The sequence below is a fragment of the Cucumis sativus genome, chromosome 3 (assembly GCF_000004075.3).
Source record: "Cucumis sativus cultivar 9930 chromosome 3, Cucumber_9930_V3, whole genome shotgun sequence".
Lineage (NCBI taxonomy): Eukaryota > Viridiplantae > Streptophyta > Magnoliopsida > Cucurbitales > Cucurbitaceae > Cucumis > Cucumis sativus.
In genome coordinates this window covers 1290595-1308971 of record NC_026657.2, presented here as the reverse complement: position 1 = coordinate 1308971, position 18377 = coordinate 1290595, and the positions used below count along the sequence as shown (strand labels likewise).

The following is an 18377-nucleotide window of genomic DNA, read 5'->3' as shown; positions in this document are numbered from 1 at the left end:
TTTCTCAATTCGGGTTACAATCAACAAAACGTCGAGATGTTTTTTAACTTTTGTTAGTGTGTTTATTATATAGTGTATGGTGTCTTTCTATATAAAATTTCTAGATTCGTCATTGAATGTGATATCATATTAAATAAACATAATAAAAAGAATTAATTCATGTATCTTATATGAATGGTGAAATGTATCTCCTTATCTTTTTAACGTGAAATTCTCGAGAACCAATCAGTTAAATTGTGTTTTAGAAATTTAGGTTTAGGTAACTAGTGCTTTTATTTCTAGATGTATATGAGTTATAATAAATAAAATTTGAAGAAAAAAAAAAAGTCTAGAATACATTAAAGAAAAATGAGTTCATGACTATATAAATTTTAAAAATCTATTTATAGCCCTAGCTAGGGGTTAATGTTTTGGATTAGCAAAACTTTAGTTTATGATAACTTATCTCATTTATCAAACTCTAAGTATTAAAATCATATTTGTGATATATCAAATATATCTCTAAATTAAAGAGTTATTAAAATCATTCCAATAACATGTCTTGAACTTAATTTAAAATTTAAAAATATTTATATAAATTTACGTAGTCAGATCTGAACGATTTTTTTCATAATTTCTTTAGACAATCGTTTATATTTGAAAAACGATAGTTTAGATTTGGTTATCTAACATCATCGATTTTTTTCACTATCTTTTATATTTGGAACAGTTTGAAAATAAAAAAATAAAAATAAATAGATCTTTTATCTTTGGTATATGATCTTAGACCAAATATCAGAAAAAAAATAAAAGAAAAACTACAGAAAAATAAGAAAAAAATGTCGAACATGAAACCTCGAATATTTTTTAAAAGAATAACGAATTTAATAGACTTTTTCATTTTGTAACGGTTAATATAAAAATTTAAAAAAATAATAATTTTTATTAAAAATATTGTCGACAATGAACGTTTTATGGATAGAGGTATAGAATTGAAATCTTTATATCTAATGTTAGAGGTTGCAATTTGAAGGTCATTAAAATTTAAAAACCCACTTCTCTTCTTCTCTTTTTTTTTCTTTTTCTTTTTTCATGTCTCAAATCACTTGTAAAGTAGTGATGATTAGGGAATGTTGTAAGAGAAAGTTGTGATTATGGAAAAAGGAAGGGTATGTTAATGCATGTGGGGCATAAGGGATTATTCTTCAAAGGTTTTTGCAAGTTGAGAGATTGGATGTTAATTGGAGAAATAAAGATGAAAGATGTGAATGTGGTCCAAAATAATGTGAATAAGGTCAAATCTTCATCATCACTTTCAACCTCCCTATATTCTTATTAATTTCGTCCATTCATTTTGATTTTGTTTAATATAACGTCTCAACTCCAAGATTCACACCATCATTTATAGATATTTGGCACTCACATTTCACTCTAACCTGTAACCTTACGACGTTTGCCTGTTCCTTGAACTACTTCTAAGACTAAAAGTTACCCACACAAATTCTTTTAGTATATGGTTCATCCTCACTCACATATATTTTCTAGAAGAAAAAAAGTTAATCTGTACTCACCTACTCATCTAAGTTACCCATTGTCATAGTTTCACCTACCAATCCAAAACTCTCGTTAATAACAAACATATTTTTACACACTATGATGGCTCAACGGTTAAAAATATACCGTTTGAATGTTCAAAATTCTCACTTTGTACACAAATTTGCTAACAATTACGACATCAATTGTCTACCTTGAAAGGTCTAAATTTCAAATATATGTCCATACAATTTCAAACTTGAAGAGAATTAGGGGAATGGTGGTGATGGTGATGATGATAGGTGTGAAAGTGATGTAACTTTGAATTATGGTCTCAAGTAAGAAAAAGGCACAGGAAAAAGAAGAAGTGTGTTCTGCCATTGTTGATGGCGTTTCTTCTTGCTTTGATGAATAGGTTGAATGAAATTGCATAATTTGATTGCAAATAGAAATTGGTGAGGGTCCAGTTATAGAGTGCTACCATTTCCAACTTGCCAACTTGCCTCTTTATTTCAATTATATCAATGGAGAATAGAATAGGTGTAGGAAACTCCAACTCCAACTCCAACTCCTAACCTACCACTTTGGATTACATCCAAATATATGTTTATCATCTTATATATTATCTAACCATAAAACTTTAATGTATAATTGAATACATTTTCAAGTGAAAAAAAAGAAGAAGAAGATTTATACTTCTTTTTATTTCAACTATATCTGAAAAGGAAATTTGTATTTATTATGAAATGTGATCACTTTTTTTGACTTTCAAATTCTCAAAAATTAACACAAAATTTAAACATTCTAATGAAATACGGAAACCTCTTGTCCACAGGTACAAACATGTGTTATTAAAGCTTTTGTTATATAATAAGAACACAAATGAAAAATATTAGAATATAAGGATGCACTTAGAACAAAGAGTTGGTTATCATAGTCCTAGATTATTATAATTGAGTCATATGAGTTTGTATATGAAGTGTAGATTGTTTTAGTTCAAGTTACAATGACATATGTTTGAGGTGTAAACTATTTTGATTTGAAAAGGAAATAGTGAAACACTATAGCAAGTAATAAAAGAAATAACAAAGGTAAAATAGTAAAAATTGTAGCAAATCGGTGATGGATTGGAGACTAAAAATAGTATTTACTGTAACCAGGAAAGATTATTATAGTCTTAAGTAGTCCTTAAATAATAGACAAAATTGAATAATAAAAAAGTGGACATGGCCATGTACTGAGGTTCTTTCTTCATAGCCTACATGTTTTAAAAGTAAACAATAGCGTCCAACTATTAGCAGTAGTAGTAGTAAGAACCAATCTCATTATCATGCTATGCTCAAAAAAAATCTCAATATCATGAATACATCTATATGAAGCTAGATTCTTCCTATACAATAACAATTTCAAGCATATATAGATATAGATATATGTAATATGGCAGCCACTTTAATGAAATAATAGACAAGAACAATTAAAAGACATAAAAAAAATTCACTTCTTCAACATTTCCTTCTATAAACCAGCTAAAAGAACTTAGATATCAAACAATATTCATTCCATCATCTTACAGAATTGGACTATTATTCAACTAAACCGACCGACCGACCGACCAACCAACCGACAAAGCTATCAACTTGACATCTATGATCCCTATGTCTAAGGTTACAGCTCTGTTCTTCCTGTTACATATAGTAATACAATTTTGATAACTTGATCTTTCACTATATTGCCTAATAGGAACTTGTCCTACAAAGGAGAGGGAAAAGCATTATACAAGACTACAGGTTACAGGATTAGACTTTTTCCAGAGCGAAAATGAGAAGCAAAAAGATTTTACAATTTAAAGTGTTAAAAGGAAAAATCAAACTAATTGAGAGATATAAAACACGAAAAGGGCAGCCAGCTAGCTTTCAACATGAGTTTGGCAACCATCTTCACAAGTAGATGAAAATGTCAGCAGGCATGGAGATCTTCAGCACGAAAACACTCCGAGGAAGGGTTATTGATCTCTCCATCTTGGACTCAAGATGGGAAAAATCCCCGAGGGAGATAAAGGGAACAGAACCCCTGGTGAAGGTGGCGGATGAGGCCCTGGACCTAAGATCCCTGATTGAGGCATGGATGGAAATGCGAAATTAGGAGTCAGCGGCGGAGTAAACTGGATCCCCGGTGAGAGTAACGGATACGGTGATTTGGGAGACAACAAATTGTAGTAACCAGTAGGAGAAGGCAATAGAAACTGGGAAGTCGGGGAAGGTAAAAGGGCGGGACCGTTCCAGTGTGGTGAAGGGAAGTTTGGGATAGGGGGTGGAGGACCATTAAGCCTTGGGGATGGAAGAGCAGGAACGGGTGGATTAGGATTAGGATTAGGCAATAAACCCGGTGGAGGTGCATGAGGAGGATGCATTTGACCAGGAACCTGAGATTGTGGTATAAATTGAGCTTGATTTCCTACTGGAGATGGATTCATCATTGAATTTTGAAGGTAACGCATATACGCCGAAATAGGAGACTCAGCAGCAGGGTTCGGCCAATGCGAGTCGCCTCCCATTGCCACTGGTGGCAACTGTCTTGGAGGTGGCTGAGCAAATTGTGGAGGCCTAGGCACATTGTTATTGACTAGAGCTTGTGGTGGAGGAACGGGAACAGGGGCAGGGATAGGAGCAGGTATATTCGGTCGATTAATCGGTGTTAACGGAGGAGGTCTTATTCTCTGCAACCGCATGCTTTGGGATTTTGGTGGATTTTGTGGAGGTCTAGGAGGAGGTTGATTATCTTGAGATGGTGAACCTGTAAGCTGCTGAACAATATTCCTAAAATCATTCTTACTTATGTTGTAAATTTGTGGCTGGGGTTGAGGCCTAGCAGCATTATTATTACCAAAATTTGGTTGGTGTATTGGACTCTTCCTAATGTTTTTCCCCAATTTGTTTACACCCAAATTCTCATTCTGCCTGTTCCTATCCATCTCCACAATGAATAACTAAAGCAGTCTAGAAAAAACAGCAATCTAATAAAACCAAACCAAATCAAATCCCACTTCTCCTAAAGTCCCACCAATTCAGAACATTCACAATCCTTCAACAGAAAAAATCCACAGAAACCAAAATTCAGGCGAATCCCAAAACAGTAACAACAAATCCAATCAACGGAAAGAGAAATTCAACCAACAAAGCTGAAGAATAAAAAAGAATAGAAACAAAAGCATACCCTTCACTTGATCCTCCGCAGTTTAAAAATCCCAGAAGCCATCAACGGTGTGGCCATTCTGAGAAATAAAAGAGAACCCAGAAATGGTCTGAACAAAAAAACAGGAAATATATAGGCTTTCCTCCAAGAGAACAAAGATTTCTGACGTCGTAAACACTATGAGCAGGAGAAGAAAGAAGCAGTAAACGCGAAGAAAAAAGGTGGAAAAGAAAAATGGAGACTAAAATGGTGGGAACTGAGAGAAGTGGAAAGAAATTACGCGGTGAAATTGAGGATCTGAGACGACAAAGAAAAGTCCAATCCAAACCCTAAGGGAAGGAGAGGATCAAAGATGTGAAGAAAAAAAGAAAAACTAATAATCAGATCGAAAGAAGGCGAAAGAGAAGAAAAATGGAAAATCCCAAATCAAAACCGAAACCAAAATTTGATTTTTGTAAGTCAACGGGAAAATTGAAGAAAAAAAATTAAGAAATGGGAATGATTCTTCAGTTCGTGAATGCGTTGGTGACAAATTTCTTCTACAAATCAATGAGAGATGGAAAGAAAGAGATATAAGCCCAAACTTTATGTATTTTGGGCTTTTCAGAACCAAAAGCCCACTCAAATTATCACAAACTCCATATATACACTTTTGTGATTAAAATCTATACTATATATATAGTCTTCTACCCCTAACTTCCTAAGGTTTATATAAGTTTTATTATATCTACAATTTTTGTTCAAAAATTCCCTAGAATAACATTGTTGAGTTTTTGTCTTATAGATCTTCCATCATTTTCAAAAATTCGTTCAGAAAAATTTCTCAATCCATCCTCGATTACATCTCTCGGTCCATCTCGGATAAAAATATAGAAAGAAAAATTGATGCATCAAATGATGAGATAAAAATACGTAAAATAATTGAGTCAATGTGAAAAGTTAAATTAATAGTTGATTAAGTAAAAGGAGTAAGTTGATATATTGATGATACTACTGGATTCTCCTATTCATTAGTATAGTTTAGATGAATCTCAAGACATACTTAAGTGAAATTAGCGTTAGGTTGCACAAACAGAAATTGTGATCTCAATGTCTTCAAAATCAGGGGTTGAGCCGAGTGTGTTAAGGGATCTTGATATCAACTTGATACAAACAACTCAATGCATTATTTAAGAATGGTACACATGTGAGACTACGCTTATGTTGTCGTATTTGCCAACCACTCAATAATAAAATCTCTTAAATGGTACAACGAATCATTTGGTACATAATTGCAAACAATGACACGGTCCATGTTGAAAGAACAAGACAAGTTGAACAAAATGTAAGCATACAACTATTCTTGCAAAAATTGTCCTTCCGATCTCTCTAAAGTATTTATTAATTATTCAATTGAATTATATGTCATACATAGTCGTAATAGAATCAGATGGCTCTAAAGAAGAATTAACCATATTCTTTGCTTTACTCTAACCATCGTAGATTGATCGACTAAGTGGTGAACAAGGGCATGTGTGCTCATTCAGATCAAGATCAACCTAAATGATAAAATTGGTAGAGAAAGGTCAGAAACTACAAAAGCAAAAGAGACGAGAGTAGAATTAAGCTAAGACAAATTTACTTTTGAAAAGGGTTGGTTGATTTCATGCTTGGCTACATTTAGGTTGGTTCAACTTTTTGAATGATATAAAATTTTACTATGTTAGCCATATGTTTACTTGTGCAACATTTCCAAGTATTTTATGCCTTTGTCCTTTAATATCTTTTGCCTTTCTCCCTTTTTTTCTTTCCACATTCACTTTTTACTTTAAAAAAAATTATGACTTTTAAAATGATACGTATATATATATAAATTAATAGTTCGTTTCAAAAGTAAATTAATTTATAGACTTCATTGCAAAAATATTTCACTTTTGACCCTTCAATTTCACAATTTTACCATTTAAATTGTAAAAGTTTATGAAAGAGTATTAGATTGGTGTCTTATAGTTAGGTTAGTTTCCATCTACTTGTTCATCTTTTTAATATAAAAAAAGCAAACCATACTTGAATGATGCTTCTTTCATAGGGGTGAGCATGATAGACTAAAAAACGAATCAATCGACCAAACTGAAGTAGGTTAGTTTTGGAAATTTCAAATCAAGAATTTTCAAAATATACTTTTAAGTGTTAAATTGACCCCCGACAAAACGACCCGGTATGACACTTTGCATTTGATTTTCTATATACACAAAATGGATAATTAAATGATAAAACTTTTCAAATTTAAATGTAATATTTATATAACTATATGAAAAAATGTAGCCATGCCAATTTACAACTTAATAATTTTATCAATTAACAAGAGAAAAGGTCTATCATTTGACAATTAATTGATGTAATAAAAAATTCTTAATAATAATGGTAAGAAGAAAAAAGATTTTCATCCATTTCTCTTTTTCTTCCTTATTTTTCCATAGTCTAATCATTCATTCCTTCCTTTTTTGTTCTTATATTCAACACCTTATATTACAATCTATTATGGTTTTGTTATAAAATGAAAAATGAAAGTATTAAAAGAAGAAAGAAAAAAGTTATAATGTAGTGAATTTTTATAAATGAATGGTTAATAATAATACATGAAAAGAAATTCAAATTAAGAAAAAGTGGTATGATCAAATTCAAATGATAAAAAGAAACAACATATTTTCAAAGATTGAAAAGAATCCCCATTTCTACTATATACTTTATAAATATTTATATGTATATATATGTATATATATATATATACGTATATATATATTAATATATATTAATATATATATTCATGTTCAAATAAAGATTAAATAAAATGAAAAGAAGAAATAAAAGAAAAGGTTAATTGAAAGTTAGGAATTGGGAGAAGGTTGCTTTTCCTCACGAATAGCTCTGAGATCCTCAAAGCTCCAATCCCTCCTCATCCCTGAGCTTCTAATCAATCTCGGCTCCTTCCCCCCGAACGATACGGCACGGCGGTGACCGATCGGAGCCACCTTGTTGTCCGCCATGCCCCGAAACCCTCTTCCTCCTCCTCCTCCTCCTCCTCCTCCTCCTCCTCCTCTGTTTGGACGGAGACAGAGGTTCCCCGACCAGCTTCTCTCCGAGGAATTGAACTCATCGGAGGTATAGTAAGTTTGGACCTGCCGGTCACGGTGTCTCTCGGAATCCGTTCTCTGTAAGATTTGACAGGAGAGGCAATTCAAACTCATGATTGATGGTTGAAGAAGACACGGGAGAAAGAGAGAGAGAGAGAGAGAGAGAGATTAAAGATTTTGTGGGGATTGATTTCATGAAATGAAATTTTTAGGGTTTTAAATTTGGGGATTTTTCGTTTTTTGGTTGTACGGATTTTTTGGTTAACTACCACTCTCTAATTTTAGGGTTTCTTTCTTTTATTGGGATAAGGATTATTAATTCTAATCCTATTTCTAACCATTTCTATTCATTCTTTCATTTCCCTTTTAATCTCCCCTTTATTTCTTTCATTAATTACTTTTTCTTCTTCTTTGTTTGATCATCATTTTCATCTAAATATGTAACAAAACCAATAATTGAGTATTGATTTCATAATTTCACCTTATGATGGTGCAACCAAAAACATGTTCAAGGAAAAACACTTTGTAGCCTCTCCATTTTAGTTTGTTATGAGTTAATTTATGTAATTTTAATTTTCTAAAAGTTTAGATTCCAAACAACTTAGTTTTTATTGTGAAAAATAGCATTTACCCAAAATTTCTTACATAGTCTATAGACCAATAAACTAATTAAACTAATTAAAGTTCAAAATGTCCTCGTATAAACAAAAAAAAGTTAACATGGAATTAATCTAGCCACATGCGATCAAGGATAATTTTCTTCTAAATGATCGTGTACTACAGTCTAAACGAATGATCTACTATCATTTAGGTCGATCGTCTGGTTCTTTTTAAAGGATGGGACAAAATGCTTTTAAATTTAAATTATTATGTTGATCATGATAAGTGATCGTATAGTCCAATATAAATTATCATTAAAAACTTCAAATTAAACGATCGTGTTGACCATGCTAAACGATCATGTTAACTAAGGTAAGCAAGTTTAGATAATGCAAACACGATCGTGTAGGTTAGTTTTAAACTATGGAAAAAACTTTAAATTTAAATGATCGTGTTGACACTGAAAAATGATCGTTAAGAGCATGTCAAAATGTTATTTAAACGATCTTGATATTCTCGAATAATAAAAAGTTATTTACTTATTTTTATTCTTTTTACCATTGAACTTCAACCAAAAGAGAAAATAATCTCCATCAATATCTTCTTGAAGATTCTATGAAAATGGTCCTTTTATGTCCATATATGAAGTGTAAGGTCATCTTCAATTCTTCACTATCATCCATGCCTCTAGAAGCTTATCTTTTTGGGTCCCAATTATTAACCACACATCAAATTAAATTAGGTTGTTATAAATTTAAGTTTCGTTTGATAATTATTAAGCTTTTTTTTTAAATTTAAGTAACTACGTTTACTTTCTAATAGTCTTTATTTTGTTATACACTTTCTAGATGATTGTTTGGTTTTTTAAGTAATCTTATAAACACTACTTTCATTTATAAGTTTTCGTGTTTTATCAACCATTTTCTACCTAAATATCTAAACAATTTAAAAAATAAAATAGAACAAAATGTAGTTTCCAAAAACATGTTTTTGTTATTAGAATTTAACAAGGAATTTCAAATTTTCAAAATTAAAATTTCTAAACTTCATTGAATCTACTTAACATTTCTATGTATGAGAGGTAGCTTAAACTCTCCAATATAGTAACCAATCATTTGAAGGTTTAGGCATGTGGCATGCATCTAAAAATAATAATGTGTACAAACTATATATAAAGGATGGAACCTAACTAACTTGTTAGAGCTTATTGTATACAAAATGATAAATCGAGCATAGCTCAACTAGCATAAAGATTGTAATATCAATTAAAGACTTTTAGTGGGCCACTGCGACATCCATTTCATTAGGAATTGATATCTTTTAACAATACTCTCTAAAGGATGGCTAGTTCAAGATGGTGAACAGTAAAGTTTGATATTGAAAAGACACCATCATTATGGAAACGTACCCGCAGTAGAAAACTTACGCCAGTCCCTTTAGATATCGTATGCTACAAGTGAATATTTGCTACAAGAAATGAATCCTAATTTTAGGATGAGTGTCCCTTTTAATCCAGTCTATATATAACGTCTTCTATAGGTGCTCGAGAAAATGCATCTCAAGCATACCAATTAGTAGGTATGAGAGGATTAATGTTAGATCCACAAGGATAAATGATTGATTAACTCATTCAAAGCAATTTACCTAAGGGGTTGTCCTTAACATAATATATTATTTTTTGCTATGGAGTGCAAAAATGAGTTGTGGGTATTGTTGTACGAACATCGTGTTGAAGTAGTTCAATACACTGTTGTACATAGGACCAATTGTGGAACCATATATCTGAAGGATTTTAGTGAGTCTTGAAAATAGGATGATTCTGGAAAGAACTTTATCCAAACATTAATTGGTCGTGTACTAGCCGACAATATATATATATATATATGCATGTGATGCATTGGCGTTCAAAATCAAGATAATGGTAATTGACTTATTAATCGATTCATAACCTTTCCAACACAACCAATATCTATTGGGAGTTTCTCCCTTTACTTGTAGGAGTATATAACTCAATATGAGAAGTTCAATTACCTATCTCCATACATAAACAACTAAACCCAATTAAAATTTACAAATCTAGACTAACCAACTTATGTATTTATGAAAAATGTTGACCTAAGAGAGTAGGTCTCGATCCCCATTGAAATCCACTTAATAACCTAATCAAATGTCAAATTTTATGAGTTGTTCTTATATCAGGGGCTTTCGATCTCAACCGTGGGAAAGTTTGGACCTTAATACTAAATCTTTTAAGTCTATTGACATGTAGGTTTAACTAAAGTTTGTACCAAGAAAGGTTAAGGTTAGTCCTTAATTTCCGATCAAACCTAGATTTTCCCTAAACTAGACCTACTAGTTCAAACAAAACCCTAAAAACAAAAACAAAAACAAAAAAAAAAAAAAAAAGGAAAGAAGGAGAATTGAAATGATCAAACACAAAGTTTGAAGGTCTTTGATCTTTACTTCTATTAGATTTCATATTTAATAAACAAAAACTACATATAGAAGAACTCCCAAATTACTCTAACAACAAAAGATGAACAACAAGAGAATTATCAAAAATAATTTACCAACATTTATATTACACAATACTAAATCAGATTCCCTCAACTAAACTCTACTAATTGGGAGCTTCAAAAATGTCCCCTAACCCCATTTACATGATTCCACCGCCGCCTCCACTTCCACCACCGCCGACTCGGGCGACAAGAGCCATTTTAAGCTGCTCTTGTGTGTAAAATCTGCTCCCCATCTTCACTGTTGCTTGTTGAATCATCAAATCATTCACTACAGAAACACTCGCGTGAAGCATTTCTAAATCCAAATCCTTAAACGCCGTCATCAACCTCGCCGCCGGATGATTCTTCTTGTTGCTTTGAATCCTTATCATCGCATCCCAACCCATGATTTTAACTTCAATCTCCATATCCATTACCTTTCTTTTCCCTGTTTTCAGATCTTCATCATTTGGGTTTGAGTAACATCCTAAATCTTTTCCTCCCATCTCCTTCTTCAGCAATTCTAGATGTTTTCCCATATCTGTTTTCTCCGATTCTGCCATTTGGAGCTTCGATTTGAGCTCGTTTATGTACGAAACCGCGTCACCTAGTAGTGAGGCTTTGTCCATCTTAGATACGTTTGGAACTACAGCTCGGAGAGCGTAGAATTTCTGGTTTAATTTCTCTCGCCGTTGTCTCTCTGCTTCTACGTGATTCAATGGCTCTTCTCTTCCGTTTGCTGGTTTTCTACCTCTTTTTCTTGGACGTTTTTCGGGTTCTAATGATTTTGTACAGCTATCCACTTCTCTGATCGCTGATGCTTCGAGATCTGAATGGTCTGAATCACCGGATTTTACCTTACCGGAAGAGGGTAAGATCACGCCGGAGGTGAAAGAGAGGATCCCTTCGTCGTTGCTACTTCGAGAAGCAGGGGATCTCTTTTTCTCGTTCTGTTCGTTTGTTACGTACTGTGAATGGCCGGAGAAGAGGCTCCCGTTGCCGAAATTCAGCATCCCGCCGGATTCCGGCTTGAATGATGGGGTGGTGCTGGTGGTTGCGGTGGCGGTAGCGGTGGTGTTCTTTGTGGGATTTGATTCGAAGCCGTAATCGGAGAAATTTAAGAAGCTTTGGCTCTGTTTATGATGGGATTGTTGAATCGTGCTCATATTTTCCGTTAAGCTACTTGTACTGGGATTTTCCGAACGGATTGGCTTTGCCGGAACGTTGCTGGAAGGAACAGTGGTGGTGATTGAATCCTTCATCTCGATTGTACTCGATGGCTCACTGATCCACATCGACGACGGGTCGTTTTCCCCTTCGTCGGCAGCGGATGCGGCGGCGGTAGTTCCCGAAATCCAAGAACTCGTTTCGAGATTGTTGAAATTGAACAGAATCTTGACCTTATTCATCAAATCCGACGTTCGATGAATCAATTCCGTCGAACCCATTTCCACAACACCGTTAGGCGATGGAATACAGACCATCGTCTGTAACCCAAAAACCCTCCCCTGTCTAGCTCGTTCACAGGCAGACGCCGACAGCCGATCGGCACCAGAGACCCAAATCGGCGTCGAGTGGTAAAACGCTTGACTCGGTAACCCAACACCATTAACAAACGACTGAGTCATCGAAACCAAAAAGAACCACTCCGTATCCGTAACCTCCTCATCCACCGCATCGTCAGGTCCGGCGGCAGAGCCAGAAATCAAAGAGTTAAGCTCCCGTAAAACCTTCTTCCGGTGAGCCTGCTCCGCCGCTGACGACACCATTTTCGCTTTTCCCTTTCCTTTATCTTCCTCTCCTTTGTAATACCCATCACCCCACCCCAAAACAGACCCACCAGAATAATCATAAGACGACTGCCAGAAAATCGCATAAGTCCAACTCTCCCTAGCACCGTCGATCAGCGCCTGGAGCCGCTGCTGCAGAGTCTCCTGATTGAAAACGGGGAGGGACTTAGGTGCGTCCGGCGGGGGAGTGGATGTGGAGGCGGAGGACTGAGGTGGCGGTGGGTGGTGAAGAGAGTGAGAGGAGGCGGCTGACGGAGCCCAGTAGGAAGACAGATCGGAATTCATGAAAGCGTCCATAACCGACGCGTTCTCGTCAGTCCAGAGATTCATCGTCGACAAACGATAATCCGTCATGCGATTGAGATTGGAAGAAATAGAAATGGGAAAAAAGGAATAATCTTTGGTCTCCGATTGTGGAGTGAGAGAAATGTCGGGCGATTGGTATGGGATTTATTTGTGATGAACATTTAACAGAGAAGCGAAGAGGAGAAGAAGGAACCAAGAGGCTTCTTCTTTAGATCGCCGATTAAATCGTTCAAAAAGCCGGCGTCTTTCTCAACTCCGCGCTTATAGTACAATTATACTAATAGTACTTACCCCAGATAGTGCGGTTTTCTTAGACCCGGTTCGCTTCCCTTCCTTCCACGTGACTGGCACGTGAAGAACCCTTGAGAGGCGTTGAGGGTTAACCGTTTTTATGACTTTTTTACTCATCGCTTTTTTTCCGGTTTTAGCTAATGAGAACATGACACGTCTCTTGTTTGTGAATCAAAGACGGAAGTTGTTTTATTTTTCCCCTCTTTTTTTTGCCCTAAAACAGGATTTTGAAAATACTAAGCCTCATTATAATATCTATTAATTTTCTTTTTTAAATATATATATATATAAATATCTTCTATTTTTGTTCTTTGATTTTTTTTTTTAAATCTAGTGTTTTAAAATTTATTTGTAGTCATTGATTTTTTCTTTTGTTAAAATATATTTTTTTAGTACAATGATGGTACTCCATTTTTTCATTTTTGTCTTTATGATTTTTTTTTTTTGTTTCGTTTGTTTTATTTTAGGGGAGTTAACACATCAAAATATAAGTTGAGTTTGAGTTCTCTTTGGTCCACTAACTTTATAGGTTGATGAAGCTCTCTCCAGTTTTTCTAATAGATTCAACGATCAATTACCATTACCACACTCAGATAACCAACTTTGATGATCGATTTCAAGGTCTGGCAACCACCTTCGATGACAAACTGACCTAACGACTAGATACCTTTATGTGACCACCTCCAACAACTAATTTTGGGCTATGGTAACTATCTCCAATAGGAAACTCCAAAAAAAGCCAACTTTGATGACCACGTTTACACGATGAATTCCAAGCTATGACTACAAACTTTGAGAAAATCACTTTTTGATTATCAACTTCGATAACCACCTTCAATTTCAGACTCCAACTACTGCTTATATGATAAACTGCAATGAAAATCACCTTTGATAATCAACTTCAATGGCAAGTGACACTCACCCCTAACAATCAATATTAACATTCACCTTAGGCAAGTTGATGTTGATAGGTTGTCTAAGATGGTTGAGTTATCCTTATAAACTTATTTGTCACAAATACCCGTAAGACAAATTACTTATTTATCACTTATTTGTCACATATTGCTTTGTGCTTACTTTATGGTATTAACCAACTTAATTAACTACTTTAAAAAACAATATATTTTTTTGTTGAGTATAGCTTTATTTAATTAAATTCAAATACCAAACCGAGTGTTAAAATTTTGAAAAAGTATGTCTACAGTTGGATGCCAAACAGAAAAAAAATAGAGCAAATTTTAGAACTTTATTGAATAAAAAATTTTAAAAACTTAAAAAATTCAACAAGATACCTCTCACATATAAACTAACTTTATGACGCCTCAAATTTAAAAATTTACAATAATGATATTTATTTTAAGAAAAATAATAATAACGCTGTAGGAATTTTTTATACAAAATTGTATATTGTATATTGTTAATGTTAAAGCAGCCAAAGCAGATGTTGTAAAAATAGAAAAGAAAGAAACAAAGCAGGTACAAAAAAAAAATGATTTAAACTTCACGGCACACTTTGAATTTGTAACTAATTAAAGCCTTCAAAGAGTCGGATTAGGTTTATTCTCATTCTTAATGGATTATCCTATGCGTTTAACATGTCTTAGTTAATTAAAGGTGGCTATGACTCGACCAAGGTACAAATTAATTAGGTCATATTTGAACATTTGGTCCAAAGTTTTGTCTCCCCTCAAGCAAGTGGGTTGTATGCATGTCATATTCCTAGCTCAATCTCAACCTTTATTGATACCAAACAGGTTTATTTGAGTTTTCATCTCAGTATCTTTTTTTCATTACTGCTTTAATCTAAACTATATCAATTCTTAAAATTGCACAATTTTTTTTTCATTTAAAAAATCAAATCATCAAATTACAATTTTATAAAAATACGTTGAAAATATGCAATAAAATAATTAAGGAATGAGTGAGAGAGAGAGAGAGAAACAACAAAATATCACCAAAATATGAGAAAGAGAAAAGGGGACAAATGCTTTTTTGAAAGTTACCAAATTTTCTGCTCAAATATTTATTTTCCCACTTTACTCAAAATAAAGTAATAGTCTCACTTATTCAAAAAAGAAAAAAAAAACAATAATAAACTATCCTTTAATTTTTCTATTATTAAAATAAGATTTTATACTTTAATCGATAATTCTTACCGATAGATAGAAAAAAAAATGGAAATTATTTTTTTAAAAAAAAAACCAACATTTTGCAAAAAGAATTTAATAGATTTTGCTAAATAGTTTCAATTTTTATATATTTGAAAACATTTCATTTTTTATTTTAATTGATTTAACTTTTTATTAAAGAAAACTCTGAACTTTTATTAAATAATTAAAATAAAATTTGAATTCAAATCATAAAAATATAGATATTTTTAAAAATAGCAAAATAAATTAAAATATTTATAGCATATGGCAGAATTTTGAATTCTATTCATGATATCACTGATAAAATTTATAAATTTATAAAGTATTATGGAAAGAAACTGGAAATTTTGATGTAAATATTTTGTTAAATTTGTTATTTTTTATCATTGACCTAAATTTCTTTTATAGTATATTAAAAATGAATTATGTAGGTACGAGAATAAGAGAATAAGAAAGGTAATAAGCCAAACTTAGTTAATATAATTAAAATGTATTAATTTATAATAAAGAAATACTTACGGAGGGAATTAGTTTTTAACTTTGGAAGTAACATCGAAAATTACTGCCTACCAAATTTCAAAGTTTTAATTATTAAAACTCGAAGTTGTAGAGAAAAAAATAGTAAAAGTAAAAAAAAGGGGGATAAATCCACGTAAGAGGACGGTTGAAGCGAAGTGAATAATATCGAGTGAAGAGAGGTTCGAGGAAGGAGATGCGAAGGAAGACCAAATCCAAAAACTCGGCGTCCAAAAAATCGTCTTCCACGTGGACCCCATTTCCTCGTTATCTTCATATTTTTCATTTTTATAAAAATAAATAATAACCACACGGCTTCTACAAAATTTAAAAAAAAAAGAAGAAAAAAATCTAAGTTTGGTGTGTGGAGGAGGTGAAGGGTAAGCGTTGGATTTAAGAGGTAGAGTGGGGTCAGAGGGTTAGATGGAGGAAGCAATGGCTGAGATTTGGAGATTAGTTTTCTTTAATTAAATTTGTTTAGGGGTTAATTATTTAAAGCTATATTGAGCACGTTTTTTTGAGGAAACGTGGCATGAGAACGACGTTTTGTTTTTGTTTATTTTTTTCTTATAGAAAAGAATTATATTTTGTATTATTAGTTTTTATTTCTTTTTAATATATTTTGGGTTTTAGCTTTATGTCGCATCATGCGTATTTTCCATTTTCCCACGTGAAAATAACCAACGCCATTCAATTCCATTTTCTATTTTTCAATTTTACTATTTCTTTTCTTTTCCTCTTTTCCTCTTTTCCTTTTTTTTTTTTTTTTTTGTTTTTTTTAAGAAGTGATGTTCGTGAGTTTAGACTATTTGATATTTGTTTTTTCTTTTTTAGAATATTACTTTTTTTTTAAATCACCAATTTTTTCAAATGTTTTGGAGATTTCTATATTTCTCTATCTACCTTTTTTGATTGTTTATTGGTGTTTTTAAAAAATAAATTTATGCTTTTATTTTAAATAATTATATTTTATTTTAAATTACAATAATTATTTCAAATTATTTAAATTATTTTAAAATATATAGTAAAATTCATCTTTGTAAAAGATTTTTATTTTCTTTATGTTATTCCTAACTATTCTCGTTTTTAAAAATCATGTTAGGTATAAAACTGTTTTCTTTTAATTATTTTATATGTCATATAATTATTTTCAAAAAATTGAATGGAAGATACTACTAGAAATTGAAAAATTATGTTCACTTCCTTGTTTTGAAATAAAACTTTAATGTGTATTTGAATTCCAATAGATTAGTTATAAGTATCTTAAGTTATTTCTCTCATTTTAACTTATAGTTTTTATGTTTGCTACAAAGCCATACAAATGAAAAATAATAATAATTATTACAATATGTTGAATATAAGTGGTAACAATGGAAGTTGCACATGACACGTACAAAGTGTAAACTATAAAAGATGAAGAAATAAATTTAGAGATAATGTTTTAGTCGTAGCTACTATACACACATCAAGTCAAATCACTCAAAAGCTAAATTCTCTATATATGGGTTAAAAAGAACAAAGAATTTCATGTTGGAAAAGTTTTAGAAAATATATACTATACACAAAAGTTGAAAAATTCTATCAAACACTTCTAGAAATTACTTTAATGGCCAAAATCTTAATGTATATATCGTCACTGATCATTATTTCATATATAGTTTATCTAATTCCTCACCTCTATAATTGTAATATTAAAAAATAGTTTTAATGATATCAACATTAGTAAATTTCCTTACTGTATCTACAAATATATTTTAGAAAAATATTTAATTCATTGTTTGTATCAGTTAGATCACCAATTTTAAAAATAATAAAAATACATTATAAGTTATTAATCATAAATAGAAATCTAAAATATTTATTAAACATTTCTAAAATCTATAATCTATTTATACGAAATAAATTTTTTGAAAATCTATTATAAATTGTTTAAATACTTTGAGCTTAATCATTTATTAAATTTTATATTATGCTACATTGGGTTGGAAGATGTTATAATGATGTAGATATATCTGTATGATTTACTTATTCACATGTAATGTTGTGACATAACGTTATTAAACTTAATATCAATTTTGATTGAAATTAATTTTATTTGTTTGAAGATATATTATTAAAAAAAAAAAGGAAAATTAAGCATTCATTGTATATATTATTATTCAATTGTACATTGAATTTAAATCAAAGTTTGAAATAGTTAAACATAGTCAATAATACATATCAATAATAATAATAATTATGGTGTATTTATTTGATGTGTATATATATATACTAAAATTAAAGAATTAATTTTGATGTATATAATAAAGCATGATCATATGCTAAAAAAATAGTGGCATAAATAATTTTAATTGAAATGTCGGTAGCTAAAAAGTAGAGTAGATTATTTGTTTATTTTTTTCTCATTTT

At 31.8% G+C, this 18377-nt stretch overlaps 3 protein-coding genes and 1 non-coding gene across 4 annotated transcripts; all 4 read right to left on the bottom strand.

Moving 5' to 3' along the window:
* Positions 1–2618: 2618 nt before the first annotated feature.
* LOC101205131 lies at positions 2619–5247 on the bottom strand. The gene is made up of 2 exons (XR_004215476.1): positions 4726–5247; positions 2619–2770 (listed from the first exon to the last, which is right to left on the bottom strand). It is a non-coding gene; the product is annotated as an uncharacterized LOC101205131 (transcript).
* On the bottom strand, positions 2997–4497 carry LOC116401629 (protein HAIKU1-like). The gene has a single exon (XM_031883202.1). The coding sequence runs from the start codon at positions 4481–4483 to the stop codon at positions 3515–3517; it is 969 nt and encodes a 322-aa protein (XP_031739062.1). The 5' UTR covers positions 4484–4497; the 3' UTR covers positions 2997–3514.
* A 2152-nt stretch (positions 5248–7399) lies between the features above and the next one.
* LOC116402546 lies at positions 7400–8153 on the bottom strand. Its single transcript, XM_031882012.1, has one exon. It carries the CDS (start codon positions 7929–7931, stop codon positions 7572–7574), a length of 360 nt encoding a protein of 119 aa, XP_031737872.1. The 5' UTR covers positions 7932–8153; the 3' UTR covers positions 7400–7571.
* Positions 8154–10837: 2684 nt separating this feature from the next.
* On the bottom strand, positions 10838–13165 carry LOC101205372 (transcription factor MYC2). The gene has a single exon (XM_004148691.3). It carries the CDS (start codon positions 13057–13059, stop codon positions 11074–11076), a length of 1986 nt encoding a protein of 661 aa, XP_004148739.1. The 5' UTR covers positions 13060–13165; the 3' UTR covers positions 10838–11073.
* Between the last annotated feature and the right edge of the window lie 5212 nt (positions 13166–18377).

Bases quoted from the DNA above. Each gene is read 5' to 3' on its own strand.
- LOC116402546 (XM_031882012.1), bottom strand. From the start codon at position 7,931: ATGAGTTTGAATTGCCTCTCCTGTCAAATCTTACAGAGAACGGATTCC.
- LOC101205372 (XM_004148691.3), bottom strand. From the start codon at position 13,059: ATGACGGATTATCGTTTGTCGACGATGAATCTCTGGACTGACGAGAAC.
- LOC116401629 (XM_031883202.1), bottom strand. From the start codon at position 4,483: ATGGATAGGAACAGGCAGAATGAGAATTTGGGTGTAAACAAATTGGGG.